At 34.8% G+C, this 24,424-nt stretch overlaps 1 protein-coding gene and 1 long non-coding RNA gene across 3 annotated transcripts in view; one reads left to right on the forward strand and one right to left on the reverse strand.

Moving 5' to 3' along the window:
- On the reverse strand, window positions 1-16,973 carry LOC127161218 (protein NLRC3-like). Of its 2 annotated transcripts, XM_051103859.1 has the most exons (8): window positions 16,924-16,973; window positions 14,846-15,042; window positions 10,027-10,125; window positions 2,331-4,106; window positions 1,755-1,928; window positions 1,496-1,669; window positions 636-682; window positions 1-546 (listed from the first exon to the last, which is right to left on the reverse strand). In XM_051103859.1, the coding sequence occupies exons 2-8, from the start codon at window positions 14,992-14,994 to the stop codon at window positions 20-22; spliced, it is 2,946 nt and encodes a 981-aa protein (XP_050959816.1). In that variant the 5' UTR covers window positions 14,995-15,042; window positions 16,924-16,973; the 3' UTR covers window positions 1-19. The 2 variants fall into 2 exon arrangements, with proteins under 2 accessions (XP_050959816.1, XP_050959817.1); XM_051103860.1 differs by lacking the exon at window positions 1,755-1,928 and having other exon boundaries at window positions 3-546; window positions 16,924-16,971.
- Window positions 1,752-24,424, forward strand: part of LOC127161219 (uncharacterized) — a 25,212-nt gene continuing 2,539 nt past the window's right edge. Inside the window, exon 1 of the long non-coding RNA XR_007826997.1 lies at window positions 1,752-1,825. This is a non-coding gene — a long non-coding RNA (uncharacterized LOC127161219). The remainder of the gene's footprint in view (window positions 1,826-24,424) is intronic.

A 24,424-nucleotide genomic window follows, 5' to 3' on the forward strand; every position in this document is an offset into this window, starting at 1 on the left:
GGTTCCTCACAAGAGGTTGTTACATCGGACAGAGAAACACTGAAGAATCACGATACACTAGAAATCCAGCATAGAGGGGTTCAGTGAATGTGGTGTTGAATGTGTGTAAGTGTGTGAGTGTGTGTGTGTCAGAGACACTGTAAAAGGACAGAGAGCCAGCTGACCAGTCCAGATACACTCCTACTCTGTTAGATGGTGAAGGTTGAGGAATATTTGTGCTCTTATTATTGTGCCAAACAGAGTAAATTGTATCATAACAGTAAATATTCCAGGACTTGTCATTGAGTCCAAACCGACAGTCACTCCCACCTTTCCTGCTGATTCCTTTATATGCCACTGCTACATGACCCCATCCACTCCACTCAACCTCCCAGTAACAGCATCCAGTCAGACTCTCCTGACAAAGAACCTGCTCGCAGTACTCAAATCTGTCTGGATGATAAGGATACGGCTGATTATCTTTATCACACTTTGCTCGTTTGTTCCCTGCAGACAGGATGAGTTGAGTGTGTGCTGTGTTTGGATCCAGTGTGAGATCACAAGCATCTGAGAAAAACATCACAGAAACACAGATTAGAACATCTATGGCTTTATTAAATATGCATTGGAGTATTTGTGTGTGCATGAATACTTACATTTTCGCAGTCCTGGTGTGATCCTGAAATGTCCTTCATGGTCCAAACTGAACAAAACATAATTAAAAGGAGCATAAATACACACACAAACAAATAATGCTTAGACTGAAAATGGTTTTACTACTGTTTAAAATCTTCACAGCAATACTATGGTTTAAGGAAGGGTGAATAAATTCTGCATTTGTACTTGACAGAGTAACTTGACTTGATAACAAGAATTAACTGGTTAATGTCATGAGAAAACAAATTTGCCTTGATGTTTTGATCACATCATTACACCATTAAAACCTCTTGCAAATTTCAAAGTCTCTGTACAACAAAGGAATTTGAACAGCTCATTTAGATTCAGCATGATTTGTCACAAAAATATTTCCATATGACTGTCTCTACAGCAAGACACTGATGCTTACTTTTACATCCTCACACCATTGGCCCCTCCCACTAATGCTCAATCAAATCTTTAGCTATGCATCTAATTTATTATTGGTCATTTTTTGTATGGATGAGAGATCTGGTGAGACAAATGATTTTTGCCAAACAGCCTGGTGTGGCTCAAAAGTCATAGGGTCCCAACCACTAAAATAGATAGATGCCCCATACTATTTCTTACAGTCTTCACGCATATGAGCTACTCCTGACAACAGGACAATTGAGGGAGGAAAGGAGCAGACATTTTTGAAGTGATCACTTGTCCAGTTTATACATATTTGCATCTCTGCACAGCCTTCCAAAGCCCCCCACGATTACGTTGGAGTATTGTATAAAAAAAAAAAAAAAAAAAAAAAATCACAAATTTTCTTATAAGATTGCTCTCTGTTAACCCCATCACACAAACAAACACATATAACTGCCCCACATACTTGAGTATCTGCAGTTTATAGTTTGGATCCTCCAGTTTGTGTTTGAGCAGCTGGACTCCTGATTGTCCTGGGTGATTGTAGCTCAGATCCAGCTCTCTCAGGTGTGAGGGGTTTGAACTCAGAGCTGAAGACAAATAACCACAGCCTTCCTCTGTCACCATACAGCCAGACAACCTACAGAGAAAGATTGTCATTATAAAATATTTGACATGGACAAATCTATCTGAGATAAGACACAAAAAATACTACTACTGGAAACCTTAATATCTGCAGCTGACATTTTGGACTCTTCAGTCCATCACAGAGCAGCTCCACTCCTGAGTCCTGTAGGTCATTGTTACTCAGATCCAGCTCTCTCAAAACAGAGTTTGAGGATTGAAGAGATGATGCCACAATTTTACAGTCCTGATCAATAAGACTACAGCCAGCAAAACTATGGGACAAAATATATAACAAAAAAAAAAAAAAAAAACTTTAAGCATATTCAAACACAATAGTATATTTTAAGAGTTCAGATGCAAAACCAGAAAAGCCATCTCGGTCAAAAATGAGATAATGATAGTGACTAAATGCTCCTGACACATAGTATACATCCATCAAATACTTTTACTTCAAACTTGCTAAATTCCAGCCTCAGCCCAATCTGTACTTACATAGAAACCTATACAAAGTAGCCAGAAAGAAATGCTTATTTTAAAGAAAACATCAGATGGATTTAGAGGCTTTTGCATCTGAACTCTTCATTTATTTTTTTATAAAATTATCAATGTACAATAGCAATGTAGTGCAAAGAAATTTGAAAGGGAAATGTGGTTCTTGAGAATTTAACACTCACAGAGCTTTTCTGCAGTTGATCACAGCTGGTATCAGTCTTCTTCTCCCCTCATCTGATGTGTTGTATTTCTTGAGGTCCAGCTCATCCAGCACCTCCTCTGACATCTGAAGCATGTAGGCGATTGTTGAGCAGTGAGCAGGAGAGAGTTTCTTCTCTGAGTGTTTGTCTGATTTCACAAACTCCTGAATCTCTCTGGACAGAGTCTGATCTTTCACTTCCAGCAGACAGAGGAACAGATTGATGGATCTTTCAGTGGAGAGTTCATGTCCATCTTTGATCTTCTCTTTAATGTACTGTGTGGTTCTCCTGATGCTCTCTGAGCTGTTCTCTGTGTGTGTCAGTAGATCCTGTAAGAGTCTCTGATTGGACTCCAGTGAGACGCCCAGCAGGAACCGCAGGAACAGATCCAGATGTCCATCTCTACTCTGTAAGGATTCATCTACTACACCTTTAAGCAAATATTGTACTGAAGCCAAATTCTTAAGTCCCTCCATAGTTTCATTCACATGGTAGTGAAATGCATAGAAAGCAGCGAGAAACTCCTGAACACTCAGATGAATGAAGCTGTAGACTTTCCTCTGATGAATCACAGATTCCTCCCTAATGATCTCAGTGCAAATCCCAGAATACACTGAGGCGTCATTGACATCTATGCTGCTCTCAATCAGGTCCTCCTCATAGAACATCACATTGCCCTTCATCAGCTGTTTGAAAGCCACTTCAGCAAGTTTCACAATCACTTCTCTGTTGGACTGCAGGAGTTTCTCTGGATCTCTCTCTTCATACTTCTGATTCCTCATGTTCATCTGAATCAGCAGGAAGTGGATGTACATTTCAGTCAGAGTTTGAGGGATTTCTGCACTCAGATGTTCTTTCAGGAGCTTCTGAAGCACAGTGGATGAGATCCAGCAGAAGACGGGGATGTGGCACATGATGTGGAGGCTTCTTGCTCTTCTGATGTGTGAGATGATTCTGCTGGCTTGATGCTGGTCACTGATTCTCTTCCTGAAATATTCCTCCTTCTGAGTCTCATTGAATCCCTGAATTTCTGTCAGACGGTTGATGTATTTGGAGGGGATCTGATTGGCTGCTGCTGGTCTGGAGGTGATCCAGATGAGAGCAGAGGGAAGCAGCTCTCCTTTCATGAGGTTTGACATCAACACACCCACTGATGAAGTCTCAGTCACATCACAAACTTTCTGATCATCTGAAAACATCAGTGTGATTCTGCTTTCATCCAGACCATCAAAGATGAACACAACTTTACACTCCTCATAAATCTTTGAGTCCAGATCTTGAAGTTCAGGATGAAAGTCCAGCAGAAGTCTGTGAAGACTGTACTGATGATCTCGGATCAAGTTCAGCTCTCGAAATGGAAGCACAAACATGAAATCTACATCCTGATTGTCTTTTCCCTCGGCCCAGTCCAGAATGAACTTCTGCACAGAGACGGTTTTTCCGATTCCAGCGATGCCTTTAGTAAGAACAGTCTTGATTTGGTCTTTCTCCTCACATCCTGGTTCAGGTGAGGATTTAAAGATGTCATTGCAGTAGATTGGAGTGTCTTGTGAGTGTTTTGTTCTGGCTGTTTTCTCCATCTGTAAAACCTCATGTTCTTCATTCACTCCTTCACTCTCTCCCTCTATGATGTAGAGCTGTGTGTAGATCCTGTTCAGGAGGGTTTCATTCATTTGGTGTTTGTTTCCCTCAAATAATCTCTCACACTTGATCTTCATACTGGTTTTGTGTTGGTCTTTGACTCTCTGTATCTCCTCCCTGTCGATAAAAAAAGGAAAAATAAATCTGCAAAACTTTGTGCTCTTAAACGAATCTGCAAATCTGAAATATATATATATATATATATATATATATATATATATAGTCTAACGCATGTTTCATGATCTGTTTTTACATTTCATTTACTGTTTAGTGTTGCTGAGTTTGTTTGTTTTGTTTAACCATGATTCATGTTAGATGCACCACAGTAAATTACAGGGTCCTTACACCTTTGCCACAGTAAAATTCAAGCACCTTTCAAGCATATTCAAGGTGCATTTTTTCAAGTTTTTCCAGCACTTTAGAACTGTGGTAAATGTTCTTCATACTTTTCCATGTTAAATTAAATGTTACTGTGCTATTAAACCCACCTGTTTGGATTGCAAAAAAAAAAAAAAAAAAAAAAAAAGAAAGAAAGAAAGAAACAATTCATAACCATATTCATGTCAATAAAATTTTTAAAAATCAAATTTAAGGATCTTTAAGCCCTGTACAAATAAAATTAATACTGTATGAACAGGGTACATGTCTATGGTAACATTAAACCACAAAAAAAAAAAAAAAAAAAAAAAAAGCATACAGTTCAGATACAGTTCACAAGGGACATATACTGTGAAATATACTGGTTTCTCCAGTAACAGCTGTACACAAAGCTGTGCTACTCCTAAATGCTACTTTGATGGTTAATGTTGATTAATAGAATCCATTAACTTTTTGTGTGTGTGTGTATCTTAGCATTGTTTTAACCCAGGGGTGCCCAAACTCGGTTCTATAGGGCCAGTGTCCTGCAGAGTTTAGCTCCAGCCCCATTTAGACATACCTGAACCAGCTAATCAAACTCTTACTAGGCATACTAGAAACCCTAACCCCTGACAGGTGTGTTGAGGCTAAACCAACTAAACCAAGGACCAGGACTGAGTTTGGGCACCCCTGTTTTTAACCTATACAACTAGAAAAACACAATGTCAACTGAAATGTAAGAAAAGTAAAAAACTATTGGATTTTGTCATTTTGATTTTTGATTTTACACTCTCATAATTAGTGTCCATGCTCTGCTTGGTAAACTTTAAGGCATGTAACATAAGTTATGGCTGACTTATGCGTTGTGACATATTTCAGAGTGGTTTTAGAATGTAAAAAAAATTATAGGGTGGGACTTGACTTTATTCATCATTATAGTAAATGTATAAATTCAAGTGGCCCATAAAAACTATTGCTGCAAAGATGTTAGAAAAATTATTTTGCTTTGATGCTAGAAATTGCCACCATATTTAAAAAATAGAATAATAATTTCAATACAGCAAAAACTAATAACCTAATGTAAGTAAAACTTTCTCAAGCTAACTGAAGACAAGTAAACACTCCAAGTATTATTTACAAGCAAAATGATAAATAAATATATTAATAAAAAATACAAATGAAATTCTTTTTAAAAATACAATTTTTAGTTCTTTTTTTTAGTTAAGTTTTTCAGGAAGGTCTATCTAAAGGCTACTACAGAAATAGCCTCTTACATACATTTCATGATGTAGTCGAACAAATGTAAAAATAAAACACTGTATACATTAAAGATTACTATTATTAAAGTTAATAAGTGAATCAAGAACAGTGAGTGATTTTCTCTTTTTCTTTTGTTGTTTGATTAACATTTGACGTGGTTGGCGGCTGCAGGTTTACGCCGCTGTCGCTTTAAGACAGGACGAACAGATCAAATATTTTGACACATCTGTTTCTCTCCAACTGTTCAGGTTTTCTTAAGACAAAACCGACTGTATTTACATAAATAGTCTGCAAGCCGAGCAGGTGTGTTGCAAGAACAGAACCTAATGTACTTAAGTCAGGGGTGTCCAAACTTTTTTTTTACTTCTCTCTCTCTCTCTCTCTCTCTCTATAGATATAGTATGTAGTATATTGAGTTGACAATAGCAGTGGCTTCAGGTGTGTTGATGTAAAAATCTGTAAATATTTTAAATATTTGAACAACCTTGTTTTAAAGGGTAACAATTTAATAATTATAATAGCTTTATGGTATTTTAGTATATTAACACATTTATTTATTTATTTTTATAAATAGAAATGCACGAAACTGCATAACAAAATATCGTTGCTCTATACTTCATTACTCCCTTACATTACATTCAATTGGCCTATACACTACCAGATACCAGCCAGTATCTTCTGCTCACCAAGCCTGCATTTGTTTGATCCAAAGTACAGCAAAAACAGTAAAATGTTGAAGCCTTTTTACAATTTAAAATAACTATTTTATTTGAATACATTTTAAAATATAATTTATTCCTGTGATTTTAAAGCAGATTTTTTTAGCATCATTACCCAGTCACACGATGTATCAGAAATCATTCTAATATTCTGATTTGCTGCTCAAAAAAAAAATATTTTAAATAGCAAAAATATTTCACAGTATTACTGCTTTTGCTGTATTTTGGATCAAATAAATGTAGGCTTGGTGAGCAGAAGAGTCCTCTTTAAAAAACAAACCAATAAAAAAAATCTTACTGTTCAAAATGTTTTACTGGTAGTGTACATGTCCACATTAATAATATAAGAAAATTCTGTATAAATATCCTACATTTCTGCCACAATAGCACAGTTACTTTACTATAGTAAATCCATTTTAAATGTAGGTGATTTGTAGATTGAAAAGAATTCTAACTGCATTGCTGTCGCACAATGCTTCTTCTGTTTTCTCCGGTCAGTGCACATATGCTATCAAATGGTTAGTGCTGCGTTTTACTGCTACATCTGGTCAAAAATCTAGTGCCGTCACCTTGTGTTGATATTGTGAAACTGCATATTTTGAAAATTATCTTTGGTGGACCACATATAATACATCTCAGTAGACAAGCTGCAGGCCACTTGAAATTCATCCACAGGCTGCATTTGTCCCGTGGGCTGGACTTTGGATACCCCTGACCAAGGGCGTTTCTAGGATTTTAAAACATCCGGGGCTGATGCCAAAACATCAGGGGTGAGTGATGTTGGGTGGGAGCTCACATCATGCTCACATAAGATTTTGTTAGACACAGGTGACTGAACCTGGACGGGGTCCGGTGGCATTAAACTGGGTTTTAAAGACCTTTTCACACTATGAACAATAGTAAATAGTAATCACTGCAAATAGCAAACATATCAAAGTGTTATAACAAAATTATAACTTTACAAAGATATGTTAGACAAATAAAAGAATAAATTTGAAGATGTATTTATAACTGTAGCAAATATATAGTTGCATGCAAAAATAAGGCCCTATTTTTTTCCCCCAATATTTTTTTTTAATTCTGTTTTCATTTTTCTGGACTTTTTTTAATGGTTAAATTTAATTTTATTAATCAAAATGTAATTAATCATGTTTAATTAATTAAAATCATGAATCTTATATGATTTACCTTTTAATTTATAAGAATTTCAGAAAAATTACATGTTTAGGACCCCATGAAATGCTTTTTTTTTTTTTTCACCTTACATTTTATTGTTACCAAATATGTTTTAGCATGTCTGTTTGTTTGAATGCATAAAAACAACTTTTATTTAGCCTTGGAATTCTGTGTTGTGTATTTTTTGTCAAATAAACGGGATTTACTATTCAAATTTAAAACATGGAAAAATATTGTGTGGGGAATTTGTATATTTTTTTATTAATTAATAGTAGTAGTCGTATAGGCACGTACATTATACTGAATGGTTAATGAAGTTAAACCAAAGTTTTACTTTGACGGGATGCCGTGAATACCTTTAAATTTCTGTGTGTATATTTGACGCTTGTTTTACTCAAATGAAACAGTGAAATGCTCATGAAGTGACTCTCAGAGCAGTTCTGGAGATGTTGTTAATGCATTTAGCCCCAGCGACAGTACCGGCCTGTAGGTTTGTGGGACCCTAGGCAAGATAATGAAAATTGTCCCCACAAGTGTAAAAAAAACGATCATAGAAATTTGACGAGTGATGAGAAAGCACATAAAATGACTACTTCAATATTTAAGTGTGAATGTGTATTATAGTAACACATTCAAGAAACATATGCAAAAATATTGAAAAAAATCAACTCACTAATTATTATTATTGTTATTACTAAATACAAAAATTAAACAAAACAATAATTATTGTTAATGATTATCAATATATTTTACAGAAAACTGCAGCATGACCTGTTAACATGCAGGAGGCCTAACTATAAATGTTTAGAAAAGTAAAGGATATATTATAAAATAAATTTTGATTAAGATTTTTTTTATTTATTTATTTTTATTTAATTTTTTTTTTTTTGTCAGAAAATCTTATGCATTCACTGAGAGAGAGGAAAAAGACTTCGAAAGTATTATTGTTCCTATGTTTACCCAAGATAATGTATTGTGCATTAGTGAGTTTACACATGTAATATAATGTTTCATTCATACAGGAAATCCCTAATATGGACAAAGCTATATGCTTTTTCGTATAGCTGAATAAAACTCATATAGAGACGTTTTAACTGATGAAACATGGAGACATATCTGTACGATTGCAACTAAATGGTTTTTAAAATCTGTTCTTTAAGCCATATCAGGTATTTTTATATATGAATAAACTATAGATGCAACGCAATGCTAATCAACAGCCTTTATCACTTTATAGAATAGACTACTATATAAAATATATCAAATGATTTTGCCTCATTCTGTGATCTGAAACCACGTGAGATCAGGAAGTTATTTCAAACACTCGACTGATGGTAATGAATTTGGATGTGATTAAAATGTTCTCTTTAGACAACAGGCTTGTAAACAAACTCAAACACATGCAAAATCGATGCACGCGTTCTACTGTGCACTGTACAGCCCTGGCGCGTCACTCTAGTTATGTATGTAGTTAGTGCGGCTCAAAGTTGTCGAGTACCTTTAATGTCAAACCGATCGGGGTATGACATTAAAGTACCGCAAGAGCTATTTTAAAGCATGCAGAGCTGTCTGCGCTGTGTAGCTCTTGCGGTACTTTGATTTTGAACGCTGATCTTTCTGCGCAGCGCCGCTTCAAGTCGAACGCACCTACAAATCCAACTGACAACCTCGGGCCCAAGGCGACCGCCTGTATCGCTTGTTGGAAGAGCTGGCACTGCCTAGCGACACTCCTGCCCCTGACTTAAGCGGCTTTCAAAGAGAAAGACTTGAAAACACATGCATTCACACACTGACTGAGAGGTGTCCCAGGACTTGGCTGGACTGAATATTTTCAGAGTCCGCTAAAAAAATGCTGAGTCCGTGACAAGTTCGAGACCGGACTGGAGTCCGAGTACCCCAACACTACTTGACATATTTCACATTTGCTAATTTTATGAAAAACAAAACGGTTATTCAAATTGGGTTTAAATCATATACAGAAAGCCAGCAACGATCATTCCTCATCATTTGAAACTGATCAATCCAGTCTTGCACCAGCTCACTATGCAAATGAATCTCCAGTTTACATCGTATTTGTAATTTGTTGTTAATGATGGGATTATTTGAGATGCAGATTTCACTCAGTGACCACATGTACTAAATAAAACTCGAGGAATTCGTCTCCGTTTTACCCATAACTTTTATTTGTCGTTTTCAAGCCAGTGCTTACTGAAGCGGCAACCTACCATCATCTGCCACTCTGTTCCATCAAAGGACGCACATCAACAAAGACCGGCAGATCACACTACAGTCACACGCACAGAATTGAGTGGATTGGTTTTCGTTTTATGCAAAAGGCAAAAGTAATTAGGCTTATTGTATCTAAAAAGTAAGCTATTGACTAAAGTGAACTATTGTGAAATCTATGCAATTTCAATTTCAAGCACTTTCTCCAAAATCCAAGCACTTATCAAAACTTCAAAGCACTACATTTAATTTTCAAGAATTTTCAAGGATTTTAAACACCTGTATATGTTTATACTTACAGAGGTTCAGGGGGTTCATCCATGGAGAGTTTTCTCTTCTTCGCAGACACAGAACTGGGTTCTGGGTACTCTACTCTCTGTCTCTTCCTCCTAGTGATTCTGACAAAACACAAACCAACAGCATTTTAGGCCTATCTGATGTTTGTCAAGCTCTAGTCTTAAGCACTTACTCCCATTTTACTAAATAGGTTGAATGCACTGTAGATTTATATTTATAGATTTATACACTTATACACTTTTTAGCAAAGAGTTTCAGCCAATACACTTATGTGGAGTAATAAATAAATAAATAAAAATCAGAGTACAGCCTAGAAAAATAGATTAAATGTTATTGATGAATGAGCCAAGAGGGAAAGACAATGTTAGGACACCCTATAAGTCAGTTGCCTGTAGATCCACTTTTAGCAGCAATAACTTGAAGCATTCATTTTCTGTGTGACTTTATCACATCGTTGTCTCTCACATCGTTCTGGAAGAATTTGGACCACTCTTCTTTTCAACGTTGCTCCAGTTTATTGAGATTTGTGGGCATTTGTTTATGCACAGCTCTCACCACAGCATTTGAGTCAGGATGAGCTCTGGACCTGGACTGGGCTATTGCAACACCTTGATTCTTGTCTTTTCAGACATTCTGTTGTAGATTTGCTGGTGTGCTCGGGATCATTGTCCTGTTGCATGACCCAATTTTGGCCCAAACTTGGCGCTGTGCATTATGGCCAAAAAAACGACACTACGGTCTCATCTGTTCAAAGGACATTATTCTAGAAGACATGTTTTGTTCAGATGCAACTTTGCAGACCTAAACTGTGCTGCAATTTTTTTTATTTAGATAGAAAAAACGTCTTCCAAACATGCCATTTTTGTCCCATAATTTCTAATGGTACTGTTGTGAACTTTATCATTTATGTTAACTGAGGCCTGTAGAGTCTGAGGTGTAGTTCTTGGGTTGTCTGCCATTTCTCTGAGCTTTACACAGTCTGATTTTGGGGTGAATTTTCTGGGACGTCCACTCATGGAAGGAGAGGTGTCTGTTTTAAATGTCTCCCACTTGTGAATAAAGGTCAGACTGTTTGGAAATGGCCATATTACTCTTCTCAGATTGATGGCAGCAACAATTGCTTCTCTAAGATGATTGCTGATGTCTTACCTCCTTGGCATTGTGTTAACACACACCTGAAGGCTCCAGACCAGCAAACTGACAAAGCTTATGTTTTTATAGAGACGCTCAGACTTGCTGATGATCCTTTAGTCAAAGATATTTGATTATCAGTGCTTGACTGTTATTTACCCTCTTAATTTCAATGCTAACAGTGTGTCCTAACTTTGTCACATGACTTTTCAATTTTGGTTTTATTTATGTTCAATAAATAATGACAATTTGTCATGAGTTGTTGTTTATCTGAGGTTTGGCTGAAGACCAGCCAAGGACCATTTTTTTTTTTTTTTTTTTTTTTTTTTTTTATAAATGATGTCCTGATACAGAAATTCCCATAGAGCATATAGGAATTTTCTCCATGACTCACACGGAACGAGATCTCTAATGTACACTTAGAGAGAAACATCAAAACTTGCTGTCTGAAAGAAAGAAGGTGCTTCAATGCTGCGGTTTTACATCCTAATGGGATCATTCTTACTGGGCTTGCAATTTTTCTAAATCGTATCAACACTTTAATAATACCATCATTAGAGATAAAAGGTGGAACATTGGATATTGTTACTTTAGTAGCTGGAGGTGCTAAAGGAGTCACAGGCACAAACATTTCATTAATTCCACTCTCTGTCAGCTGATTCATTAACTTTTCCATTTTCAAAAACACAACAATATCTTTGTTCATTCATGATGCTGAGAGAATATTCTCCAATTCCACCACCACCACAAGTACATCCTCCACAGTAATGCCAGGCTCAGGTACACACCTGCACCCATTACAAAACGACAGGTGAGAGAGAGAGAGAAATGGAGAGAGAGAGAGAGAGAGAGAGAGAGAGAGAGAGAGAGAGAGAGAGAAATGGAGAGATAGATAGTGGTCTCAGAAAAGTCTTATACTTATTCTGAAAATGGCAGGGGATTTTGGTGTATACACTGTTAAAAATTGCTGTAAAAAAACGGCCAAATTTTGACAGTAACATGCTGTTTTTCATTAAAACAGTGCATTCTGGGTATTTTTATATTTATATTTGTCATTTTCGAAAAAGTAGCCTGCTGCTATGTATCGTGAATTAACAGCGTTCAAAATCGACACTCAGAGACTGTGTTTAAAATCAAACTCTACACCCTCATTCACTATTCCCTACATGAGTTTACTAATATAGTCCACCTTACAGAGAGAATGAAAACTAATGAGTGACTTCAGACATTGACGAACAGCTGCTGTTAATGAGCAGAATCACTGATTGAAAGAGAAACAAGACAAACACAACTATAGAACTGACTTCAGCCACAGCCTTAGATGAAATCAACTGAACATTTAAAACAACTCAACACACAGCTTTACCAACTTCACGCATTTCTAACCAGACTGATTTTATTTCTGTCAGATGTCTATAGAAGGTCTTATTGAGAATGAACAGATGTTTAGATGATGATGTTTTATTGTTTTGTTTGACGATACCATTGTGGAGATCAGTGTTTGATTTAATTGGGCTCCTGACTCTTGACATTAAACCATACATATATTTGCTGTAACTGGGTTTTTATGATGCATTAGTTACAGCAATGCTAGTCAGTTGATGTCAGCTATGTCTAGTTGGGCATAAATGTCAACTACTGAGCTGGTTCTGAGTCTTGTAAGACTCATTAAGAGTTTATTTTTTGGTGTGTGTTTATTTGTTGTTGTTTTTTTTTTTTCCACCAAGTGTGTTACAGCATGAGATCTTCTGATAGTGTGGGAACCAGAAAAGAAAGATTTAATAGTTAAAATTTAAAACTACTGTAGCATTTATACTCAAATAGAGACATAAAGAATCAGCATATGAATCTCAACAATGGTGACAATCGAAAGCTTCATGCTGCAATGCATGCTGGGTATCAGCACACTACAAAACCTTACCCATGACTTGTTCTCGCCATTGTTGAGATTCATACGATGATTCTTGATGTGTGTATCTAAAATAGCAAGAACTTTTTTTTTAAATGAGTGGTCTTTTTTTATATCTGCATATCCAGTTTTTTTTTTTTTTTTTTTTTTTCACATCAATATTCAATAAAAGAAAACACACTGGATAAAACCTGTGTTATTACCAAACCATAAACAATTCCAGATTTTTTTTTTTTTGTAGTCATTTAAATATATATATATATATATATATACACACACTTTTTTTTTGTCATAACAAGCATGTTGCGAACATACACAATTTCAACAACTAAACTAAGATTAACCTTAAAATGTCAAGGTTCAACAGCCCAACTAAAGTAAACACTGATCTCCACCGTGGTAGTGAAAGAAAAAAAAAAAAAAAAAACTAAACCTCTGCAACTCTCTTCTGTAGACGTCTGACAGAAATAAAGTCAGTGTGGTAATAATTGAAGCTGGTAATGCTGTTTTAGGAGTTTAATCAGATCTTGAGAGATTTAATGTCTTCTTTTATTTCAGTTGACGTCATCTAAGGCTGTGGCTGAAGTCAGTTGTTCTTGTGTTATTCTTTCATTCAGCAATTTAGTTTGTTAACAGCTGGTGTTCATCACTAATGCTCAATCAGAACGTGATCAATCATATAATTATCTCATTAACTTCAGCACAATTCAGTATTACTCAAACACTCTGTAGTGTTGACACATTATAAGTGTTCATTTAAAACTGAGGATTTTGCTGTGGGTTTTAAAGGGTTAAAGATGTACAATGGAAAAAAAAACAGCATGAAATGTAATTTAACAGTAATAAACTGTAATTAATTTATGGCAACACACTGTAGAAAAACAGTAACATGCTGGCAACCGAGCTGCCAGTAGATTACTGTTAATTCAAGAAAAAACATTAATATACTGTAAAACATAAGAGTCAGATTTACCAAGCAAATCAAGTTATTTTCACTAAAATATTAGTGAATGTTCATAGAAAAACAATTATGCAAAGTCATTAACTGGTAAGGAGAGTAAATATTTGATTGTGTCTAACTGATGTGTTTTTGTACAAGAGAGATCTGTCAGTTTAATTTAGTTTTGTGGGTCACCATTGTGCTGGAGAGTAGAGCTTGTGCTTCAGGCAATGATGAGCCACAAACACTGATGTTTTGCTGCTTTATTTAAAGACAGTAATTGTGGAATTGCTTTCTTTAAGCACTTTATTACACAAGTTTGTGCTTTTGTTAGTTAATGACAATCTATAAAGATTTGAGTAAAAGTCGATTGCTTCTTTATTACACTTTAAGTGTTTGTGGGTTTATATTAAGAAATATTGTTCTTAGTGGACTCAAATTAAATAAGTTCACTGTACTAACAACATATAAACAATAGTTTTTTTAAAACTCAAATGGTTTGAAGCAAGCGGTTTCCAAAATAAAATGAGTTACCACATGGTATAATAACGGTAACATACTGTCAAAATGAAGAGCTGTAAATTAACGGTAGAGAGCTTTAAAATAACAGTATAATGCTGGCAACCACAGCTGCCAGTAAATTACTGTTATTTTACAGTGCAATTTTTTACAGTGTAGGAAGGTTGAGAATATCATTCCAAAAGTGAAAAACAGTAACGGTTCAGGAAGAGATGTTGTGCCTCTCTGTGTTGGTACTACAATATACTGTCTGCTTACTTACCAAACAATGGCTTCTGGAATGAACTGTAAGTCACAAATGCTAAAATGTCTAATGTCTTACTTGGGGTCAGAAGTCGATGTTCCTTCATTTAAGTTGAGAGGATATTCCCTGGATTGATCACTTTTCATAGACCCACAGCTGGATAGAGCAGATGTAGAACTCATTTTAGAGGCAGCGCCATCATCTTCTTTCTTGTTATCAAGACTCATTTTAGAGGCAGTGTTCTCCTACTCTCATTTCTCAGAAGAGAGAATGACCTTTAAAAAAAAAATGTAGACACAGACAAATAAACAGACACAAAACAGATGATGGTGTTTCATGAGGGTGAACAAATGATGACAGTTATACATTTATAAACAGTCTCTTTTAAGCTACATGTAACTTTTAGCACTTTACAGTCAATAAACAAAACTACATGCATCTTGCTGAAGAATACTGTAGCTGGTCTGTACCTACTTCTGTTTATGTATATGACCAGTGTCCAAATATAAACAGTTATTATAGACTCACTGTAGCTATTCAGGATAAGACAGAAACACAGTTTGGAAGATGGATTCAGGATGTACTTGCTTATTACATAAATGTTGTTATTTTCAAACAAAAAAGTTACGTACTACAGGTATTTAAAGTACTACACTTCAATAAAGCCTTAAGTAGGGACTTGCTGTGCTTTTTTGCTTTTACCTTTCCTTTAGTCTAAAATAATAGCTGTTTTTTCATGTACTATAAACAATCTCTAGTGTTACAAAGTCCACACCGAAGTGATTTAATCGTTTCAACAGAAAACACCTGCCTCAAATGCCTCCTTTATAGTCCTGCCTTATTTCTGTGAATTATCTATATCACCATGTATACTATTTGCATAATGCTTGCGTTCTGGCTGCTCTGGCTTGCCCTCAAACAAAGGTAGCTACTGTATAATGTCAGGAAGATTGTATCACTGTCAAGGAAATGCTGCTTTTTTTCCCCCCACTACATTTGAAAATGTCATTACATTAAAAAGACAGAGAAACTTAAGCATCATTTATTTTTAATACTATTCCTCAGAATTTAACCATAATCATTTATTGTGTTGCTGTACTATTTTAAATAAAATATAATGAACTTTACTATCACAGAAGTTTTTGTAAAGACGCGTAGAGTGTGTGCCTTCACTCGCATTTGTGCAACAACTCAACAAGATTGTTATTTATTGTTTCGAATGTGATCAATGTACTGCATGTGCCATAACGTATGAGATGCACTGCCTCACCACCAATATTTCTCCTGTTAACATGTGACGCAATTTAAATTAGTCAGTAACTTCCCAATCATGCTTAGTCAGCTGTAACTCAAAAAAGTTTACTCACTAAAAGTCCACATTTAATGTCCTTGTGATGATCTACAACGCTTGTATTTCTCATGAAAAAAAAAAAAAAAAAAAAAAAAAAACATGTACAGGGCTTTTTATCTGACATCTCAACATCTCCCTCTCTCTCCTATCCCTGATTTGTTATCCTTTACAAAGCACCTGACTACATTACAAAGAAACAAATGACAGGCCCAACTGTTTAGAACATCTCCAACCACATTTTTATACAATTTAACATATCTTCATACAATTTTAATACAAATTTATTTGATTTCCCTGCTGAAAAAAAAAAAAAAAAAACAGCTAAAATGAGCCAACCAACCAGCTGGTTTAAGCTGGAAGTAGCTGGTTTTAGCTCGTCATTCCAGCTGGTCTACCAGCCTGACCGGCTAAGACCAGCCTGGAAGTGACCAAAACCCCTCTAAAACCAGCCTGCTTATCTGCTATGACTGGCCAAGACCAGCCTGGATGACCAGCTAAAACCAGCCAACCAGCCTAAACTGGTTTTAGTTTTAGTTTAGTTTAGTTTTTTTTTTTTTTTTTTTTTTAATTCAACACGGTATGAAATATAAACCGTAACACATTCTGTAGCAAGGCAATATTAAACACTGTAGTCAAATTTTTGCCATTTTGGTCAGTGGGTAAAAACGTATAATAATTAAAAATAAATGTAAAAAATACTAATAAAAATAATTAACAAATATAATAATCCAATTTAAAGTAGATCAAAAATAAAATAGCAGCTCATTTTATATAACAAGCCATGAAGAATTAAGTCTTAACTTACCATAAAATAAGAGGTATCTTTTTTCACTCCGTGTTAACAGGTTCAGAGCCATGAAATGTCATCTCTATTTCCTCTTTTATTATGTATTCCTTTAACTGCACTCACCTGAAAAACAAACTTACTCCTCCTAGTGCCGCAGAGCGCCATCACATCATGCAGCGCTGTGGTCACATACAGTGTGTGTATGCAAACTTGTTTAACATGTACAGTTGTACAACTTGCATAACTATACTTTTGAGAGTGAAATTTCCTTGCTTAAATAATATGCCAACCCACTAATGATGACATTTTTCTGGTCCACACTGGTTAAAAAGGCTTACAAATCACCCAAATCAAGTGTTTTAAGCTACATGTAACTTTTAGCACTTTACAGTCAATAAACAAAACTACATGCATCTTGCTGAAGAATACTGTAGCTGGCCCGTACCTACTTCTGTTTATGTATATGACCAGTGTCCAAATATAAACCCATTATAGGCTCACTGTAGCTATTCAGGATAAGACAGAAACACAGTTTGGAAGATAGATTCATGATGTACTTGCTCATTAAATAAATGTTTTTTTTTAACAAAAAAGTTACATACAGGTATTTAAACTACTACACTTCAATAAAGCCTTAAGTAGGGACTTGCTGTGCTTTTTTGCTTTTACCTTTCCTTTAGTCTATAATAATGTGTGTTGTTTTTGCATGTACTGTAAACAATCTCTAGTGTTACAAAGTGCACACCAAAGTGATTTAAATTATTTCAACAGAAAACACCTGCCTCAAATGCCTCCTTTACTCCTGCCTTATTTCTGTGAATTATCTATATCACCATGTATAGCATTTGCATAATGCTTTCGTTCTGGCTGCTCTGGCTTGCCCTCAAACAAAGGTAGCTACTGTATAATGTCAGGAAGATTGTATCAGTGTCAAGGAAATGCTGCTTTTTTCCCCACTACCTTTGAAAATGTCATTACATTAAAAAGACAGAGAAACTTAAGCATCATTTATTTTTAATACTATTCCTCAGAATTTAACCATAATCTTTTGTTGTGTTGCTGTACTATTTTAAATAAAATATAGTGAACTTTACTACCAGCAAAGTTTTTGTAAAGGTGCGTTGCGTAGAGTGTGTGCCTTCACTCGCGTTTGTGCAACAACTCAATAAGATTCTTATTTATTGTTTAGAATGTGATCAATGTACTGCATATGCAGTAACGTATGAGATGCACTGCCTCACCACCAATATTTCTCCTGTTAACATGTGACGCACTTTAAATTAGTCAGTAACTTCCCAGTCATGCTTAGTCAGCTAGTCACAGGTAAGTCTTGTTTTCTTTTTTTCCACTCCTCTGAAAAACGGTTGTACTCCCTCTTTTGGTGCAGATCATCATTACAGTCTTACAGAAGTTTCGGTTTAGTTCCCAATAGTAACAGCACAGAACTAAACATTAAGGAAATGTTATGTCGTCTATTAACTGTAAATGTAAAGTATTAACTTTCTGTTGTTTGTTGACATTCACCACGCCATATGCTATAAACAACACTGTCATATACACCAGAAACACCACATATAGTATATAAAATATGTAAGGGATAATCCTGGTCATCTGGGAATTAAACGATTTTATTGCATGACGGAGGCAAAGAACCACACATTTACTGTAGTATTTATCTAATACAGGGGTGTCAAACTCGGTTCCTGGAGCCGCAGCCCTGCAGAGTTTGGTATCAACCCTGCTCCAATACATAAACCATGTAGTCATGAATATCATGATGTGTGCCACTAGAGGGAGTGCTTTTCCTTTTAAAAACCAATACATCATTCCAGTGTCATAAAAGACAACAATCTGGCTTTATCCACCTTATTTTTTTCCTGTAAGAGCGGGCACTGCCATTTGTACGTTTAATGTGTCTGGCTTCCGGTTTCAGCTATTTTTAGCTGTAGAAAACAGCTGGTTTTGCTTCTTGGTATTGCAGACTGGTGTTTCTTGCCATATTATTTTAATGTCTTAATTACAAACACACATTTGTCCTGAAAACAATTGTACGGTTTACTGCAGTTTGTTATTCTTCTTGTTATTTCCCTACAGTGGCTTATTAACCAGAAGCCTCACACATTCACAGAAAACAGCTTAGTTCTGCATTGAAAAATAAGACTGATACCTTACAATACAAGTTATCTTACACTGTGACTATGTGTTACATACTCACTTAAAATAGTTGGGTTAAAAATGACCCAACAGATAACCCAATGCTAGGTTACTATAGCACCTACCTAATGTTGGGTTATTTTAACCCAGTGGATTGGTTAGTGAGTTTTGCCCAATGCATTGGGTAATAAAATAACTAATTTGTTGGGTTATTTGCCCAAAATGTTGCTTTAACCATTCTGGTATTATTATTATTATTATTATTATTATTATTATTATTATTATTATTATTATTATCATTGTTGTTGTTGTTGCTATGTAATTAAAAAATAATATACAGTATACAAATATTTTGAAAACACTTTATTTCCATTACTTTTAAAGTTGCAAGTACTTCTATTAAATTCAATAACTGGCTGACACTGTGTTATTAATCACTTCCTGCAATTGTATCAGTTTACAAGATAAATATAAATTCACAAATAGACAAACAGAACAGCTAGTACAGACAATGAAATAACAGTGGCAATAGGTTTGGGAGAGTCAATGTTCAAAATGTAAAATAACTGAAAGCACGTATCAACTGCTTATAAAAGATGGTCTTGCTTCAGTGCCATTTCTCCCACAATAATGAAGACTTGATTTTATCCCAAAACTGCAGGACATGAGGAAATTTCCTTTGTTGCTCCTCGTCCTCCAAATACAGAATGAAATTTGTTCCAACCTTTAAACTAAAAATTTAAATGGTAAATATGTACACATCCATCAGATCAAATAACACCAAAAAAATAAAAAACAAAAACAAAATATTATTATATATGTCATAATGTCATATGTCATAAATGATGCACTTACCCACTTTGTATGGCAATGAAGGGAGGATATCTGGCAGGGTTTTAATGCAACTTTGTTGCAATCTCCAAGACCATCTTAAATAGAAAGAACAATGGATTAATCTCCAAACAAAAAGCCATGGTAACAGTCTTTCATTTGATTTACTGTTGTAATAATGGATTAATGTCTGTTATATATCAATTTGATTAGCCAGGTTACAAGAGTGGAGTTTGTATCATTATATACAGGTGTGGGGATTTTTTTAACTCATTCTGCGTGTTACATTGTTATGCTAGTTAGTGGTAATGTGTGTGTTTCAATGTATGAGTTATGTAAAAGCTATATCACACTCATAATTGTGCTGTTAGACTCTATAAAAGCAGGCTGTTGTTATCTGTGTATCTGTGTGTGATCTAGACTGATCTCGAATCTAATGCCAAATTCACATTTCAAAGATGGTAAAGAAGCATTTTTTAAAAGTAGCATATATGTGTCCTAATGCTCTCTGAATGACAAATGGATTTACCAAGCAATTACAAGTGCATACTCAGATACTCTGACACGGGTCAGAGCTGGAAGTTAGTCTACCTTTTATGCTGCGTAGCATCTATACAGAGAATTTTTAGCCTTAATTCAGCAATGTAAAGACACCTTTACAGTACTCTTGTTTGTGTGATATTTTCTCAAAGGGTTAGTTCACCCAAATCATTTGTCATTATTTACTCATCCACAGGTTGTTCCAAACCTATATGAGTTTCTGTCTTCTGTTGAACACAAAAGAAGATTTTCAAGAATGTGTTTTTATTCATACTATGAAAGTAAAATATATTTTGTAATCAGTAGAAAAAAAAAAAAAAAAGAACAGAGATGTGAAACAACATGAGAATGATTAAATGATAACAAAAGTTTATTTTTTATTGGGGGTGAGTTAACACTTTGTGTAGATGTGCCTGTCAGTACATAATGTAAAATATTACAATTTGGCATGAAAATACAGAGCAGGATTTTCTCACTACAGGAAATAACCAGAAGGTCCAAGGCTTTTTGTTGAGACTCATGCCCTTGACATGTGGGCATAATACACCTTAGTCCAGAGCCATCAATAATGAACAAAGAAAAAAGGAAGAGTTAAAATCTAACATTGACATAGGATAATTATATTTCCTACTTCTGTTCAAAATAGAATTAAAATCTTGCGAGTTATTATCTATCAATTGAAAAACAGAGACTTGCATTTTCATGTTTTGTGAGTTCCATATACTATTCTAATTAACTAACCGGTTTTAATACAGTACACCAACAAAAACACTATGAAAAATATTAGACAAATCATTCCAGATAGCAAACAGATCAAAACAGTAGTACATTATAACAAGATTATGACTTCACACAATCGCATACAAAATAAACATGAGAACATAATAAATAAAATAAATATCAATTACTGTATGGATATTTTAAACCCATTTTATTGTGCTTAATATTTTCTTTTTCAAACTGTTACATACAGTGTACACTGTAAAAAAATTGCACTGTAAAATAACAGTAATTTACTGGCAGCTGTGGTTGCCAGCATTATACTGTTATTTTAAAGCTCTCTACCGTTAATTTACAGCTCTTCATTTTGACAGTATGTTACCGTTATTATACCATGTGGTAACTCATTTTATTTTGGAAACCGATTGCTTCAAACCATTTGAGTTTTAAAAAAACTATTGTTTATATGTTGTTAGTACAGTGAACTTATTTAATTTGAGTCCACTAAGAACAATATTTCTTAATATAAACCCACAAACACTTAAAGTGTAATAAAGAAGCAATCGACTTTTACTCAAATCTTTATTGATTGTCATTAACTAACAATAGCACAAATTTGTGTAATAAAGTTCTTAAAGAAAGCAATTCCACAATTACTGTCTTTAAATAAAGCAGCAAAACATCAGTGTTTGTGGCTCATCATTGTCTGAAGCACAAGCTCTACTCTCCAGCACAATGGTGACCCACAAAACTAAATTAAACTGACAGATCTCTCTTGTACAAAAACACATCAGTTAGACACAATCAAATATTTACTCTCCTTACCAGTTAATGACTTTCCATAATTGTTTTTCTATGAACATTCACTAATATTTTAGTGAAAATAACTTGATTTGCTTGGTAAATCTGACTCTTATGTTTTACAGTATATTACTGTTTTTTCTTGAATTAACAGTAATCTACTGGCAGCTCTGGTTGCCAGCATGTTACTGTTTTTCTACAGTGTGTTGCCGTAAATTAATTACAGTTTATTACTGTTAAATTACATTTCATGCTGTTTTTTTTTCCATCATACATCTTTAACCCTTTAAAACCCACAGCAAAATCCTCAGTATTAAATGAACACTTATAATGTGTCAGCACTACAGAGTGTTTGAGTAATACTGAATTAGTGCTGAAGTTAATGAGATAATTATATGATTGATCACGTTCTGATTGAGCATTAGTGATGAACACCAGCTGTTAACAAACAAAATTGCTGAATGAAAGAATAACACAAGAACAACTGACTTCAGCCACAGCCCTAGATGACGTCAACTGAAATAAAAGAAGACATTAAATCTCTCAAGATCTGATTAAACTCCTAAAACAGCATTAGCAGCTTCAATTATTACCACACTGACTTTATTTCTGTCAGACGTCTACAGAAGAGAGTTGAAGAGGTTTAGTTTTTTTTTTTTTCTTTCACTACCACGGTGGAGATCAGTGTTTACTTTAGTTGGGTTGTTGAACCTTGACATTTTAAGGTTAATTTTAGTTTAGTTGTTGAAATTGTGTATATTCACAACATGCTTGTTATGACAAAAAAAAAGTATATATATATATATATATTAATGACTATAAAAAAATCTGGAATTGTTTATGGTTTGATAACAACACAGGTTCTATCCAGTGTGTTTTCTTTTATTGAATATTGATGTGAAATAAAAAAAATAAAATAAAATAAACTGGGTATGCAGATATAAAAAGACCACTCATTTAAAAAAAAAAAAGTTCTTTCTATTTTAGATACACACATCAAGAATCATCGTATGAATCTCAACAATGGTGAGAACAAGTCATGGGTGAGGTTTTGTAGTGTGCTGATACCCAGCATGCATTGCAGCATGAAGCTTTCGATTGTCACCATTGTTGAGATTCATATGCTGATTCTTCTTGTCTCTATTTGAGTATAAATGCTACAGTGGTTTTAAATTTTAACTATTAAATCCTTCTTTTCTGGTTCCCACATTATCAAAACATCTCATGCTGTAACACACTTGGTGGAAAAAAAAGCAACAACAAAACACACACACTCAAAAACAAACTCTTAATGAGTCTCACAAGACTCAGAACCAGCTCAATAGATGACATTCATGCCCAACTAGACATAGCTGACATCAACTGACCAGCACTGCTGTAACTAATGCATCATAAAAACCCAGTTACAGCAAATATATGTGTGTTTTAATATCAAGAGTCAGGAGCCCAATTAAAGCAAACACTGATCTCCACAATGGTATCGTCAAACAAAACAATAAAACATCATCATCTAAACATCTGTTCATTCTCAATAAGATCTTCTATAGACATCTGACAGAAATAAAATCAGTCTGGTTAGAAATGTGTGAAGTTGGTAAAGCTGTGTGTTGAGTTGTTTTAAATGTTCAGTTGATTTCATCTAAGGCTGTGGCTGAAGTCAGTTGTTTGTCTTGTTTCTCTTTCAATCAGTGATTCTGCTCATTAACAGCAGCTGTTCGTCAGTGTCTGAAGTCACTCATTAGTTTTCATTATCTCTGTAAGGTGGACTATATTAGTAAACTCATGTAGGGAATAGTGAATGAGGGTGTAGAGTTTGATTTGAAACACAGTCTCTGAGTGTCGATTTTGAACGCTGTTAATTCACCATACATAGCAGCAGGCTACTTTTTCGAAAATGACAAATAATACCCAGAATGCACTGTTTTAATGGAAAACAGCATGTTACTGTCAAAATTTGGCCGTTTTTTTACAGCAATTTTTAACAGTGTATATATAACAAACTTTTTGAACTTTTCTAATGTGTTTATATGTTTGTGCTTTTGGAAATGGATCTTTAATGAGCCTTGTTTTGCATTTAAGCCTCTTTTTGAGCATAAATGTAATTACATTCTGAAAATGTAATTGTTGCATGTCCAATTATTTAGCTTTATCATCATTTATCCATAACATGGTGTACTTTCACCGAAGTGTTATAGTTAAGACGTGTATGGGGATTTGACACTGGAACTTTCAGGAATGTTTAAAATTGTGTAAAATCTAGCATCCTGTTCAGACCCTATTATATAGTAGATACTCACAGTAATTTCTCATGAACAGCTGGTATGTCACAATACCTTGAAACCGATAATGGTGTGTTTTTATAATTGATGATAATAATGCTCCGTTCTTCGTGGCTGAAGTAGCGTCGTGTAGCTGAAAATAATCACGTTACATGATTGATCTGATAACCAGCAACTGTTTTTACACTGTAGTT

The sequence above is a fragment of the Labeo rohita genome, unplaced genomic scaffold (assembly GCF_022985175.1).
Source record: "Labeo rohita strain BAU-BD-2019 unplaced genomic scaffold, IGBB_LRoh.1.0 scaffold_592, whole genome shotgun sequence".
Lineage (NCBI taxonomy): Eukaryota > Metazoa > Chordata > Actinopteri > Cypriniformes > Cyprinidae > Labeo > Labeo rohita.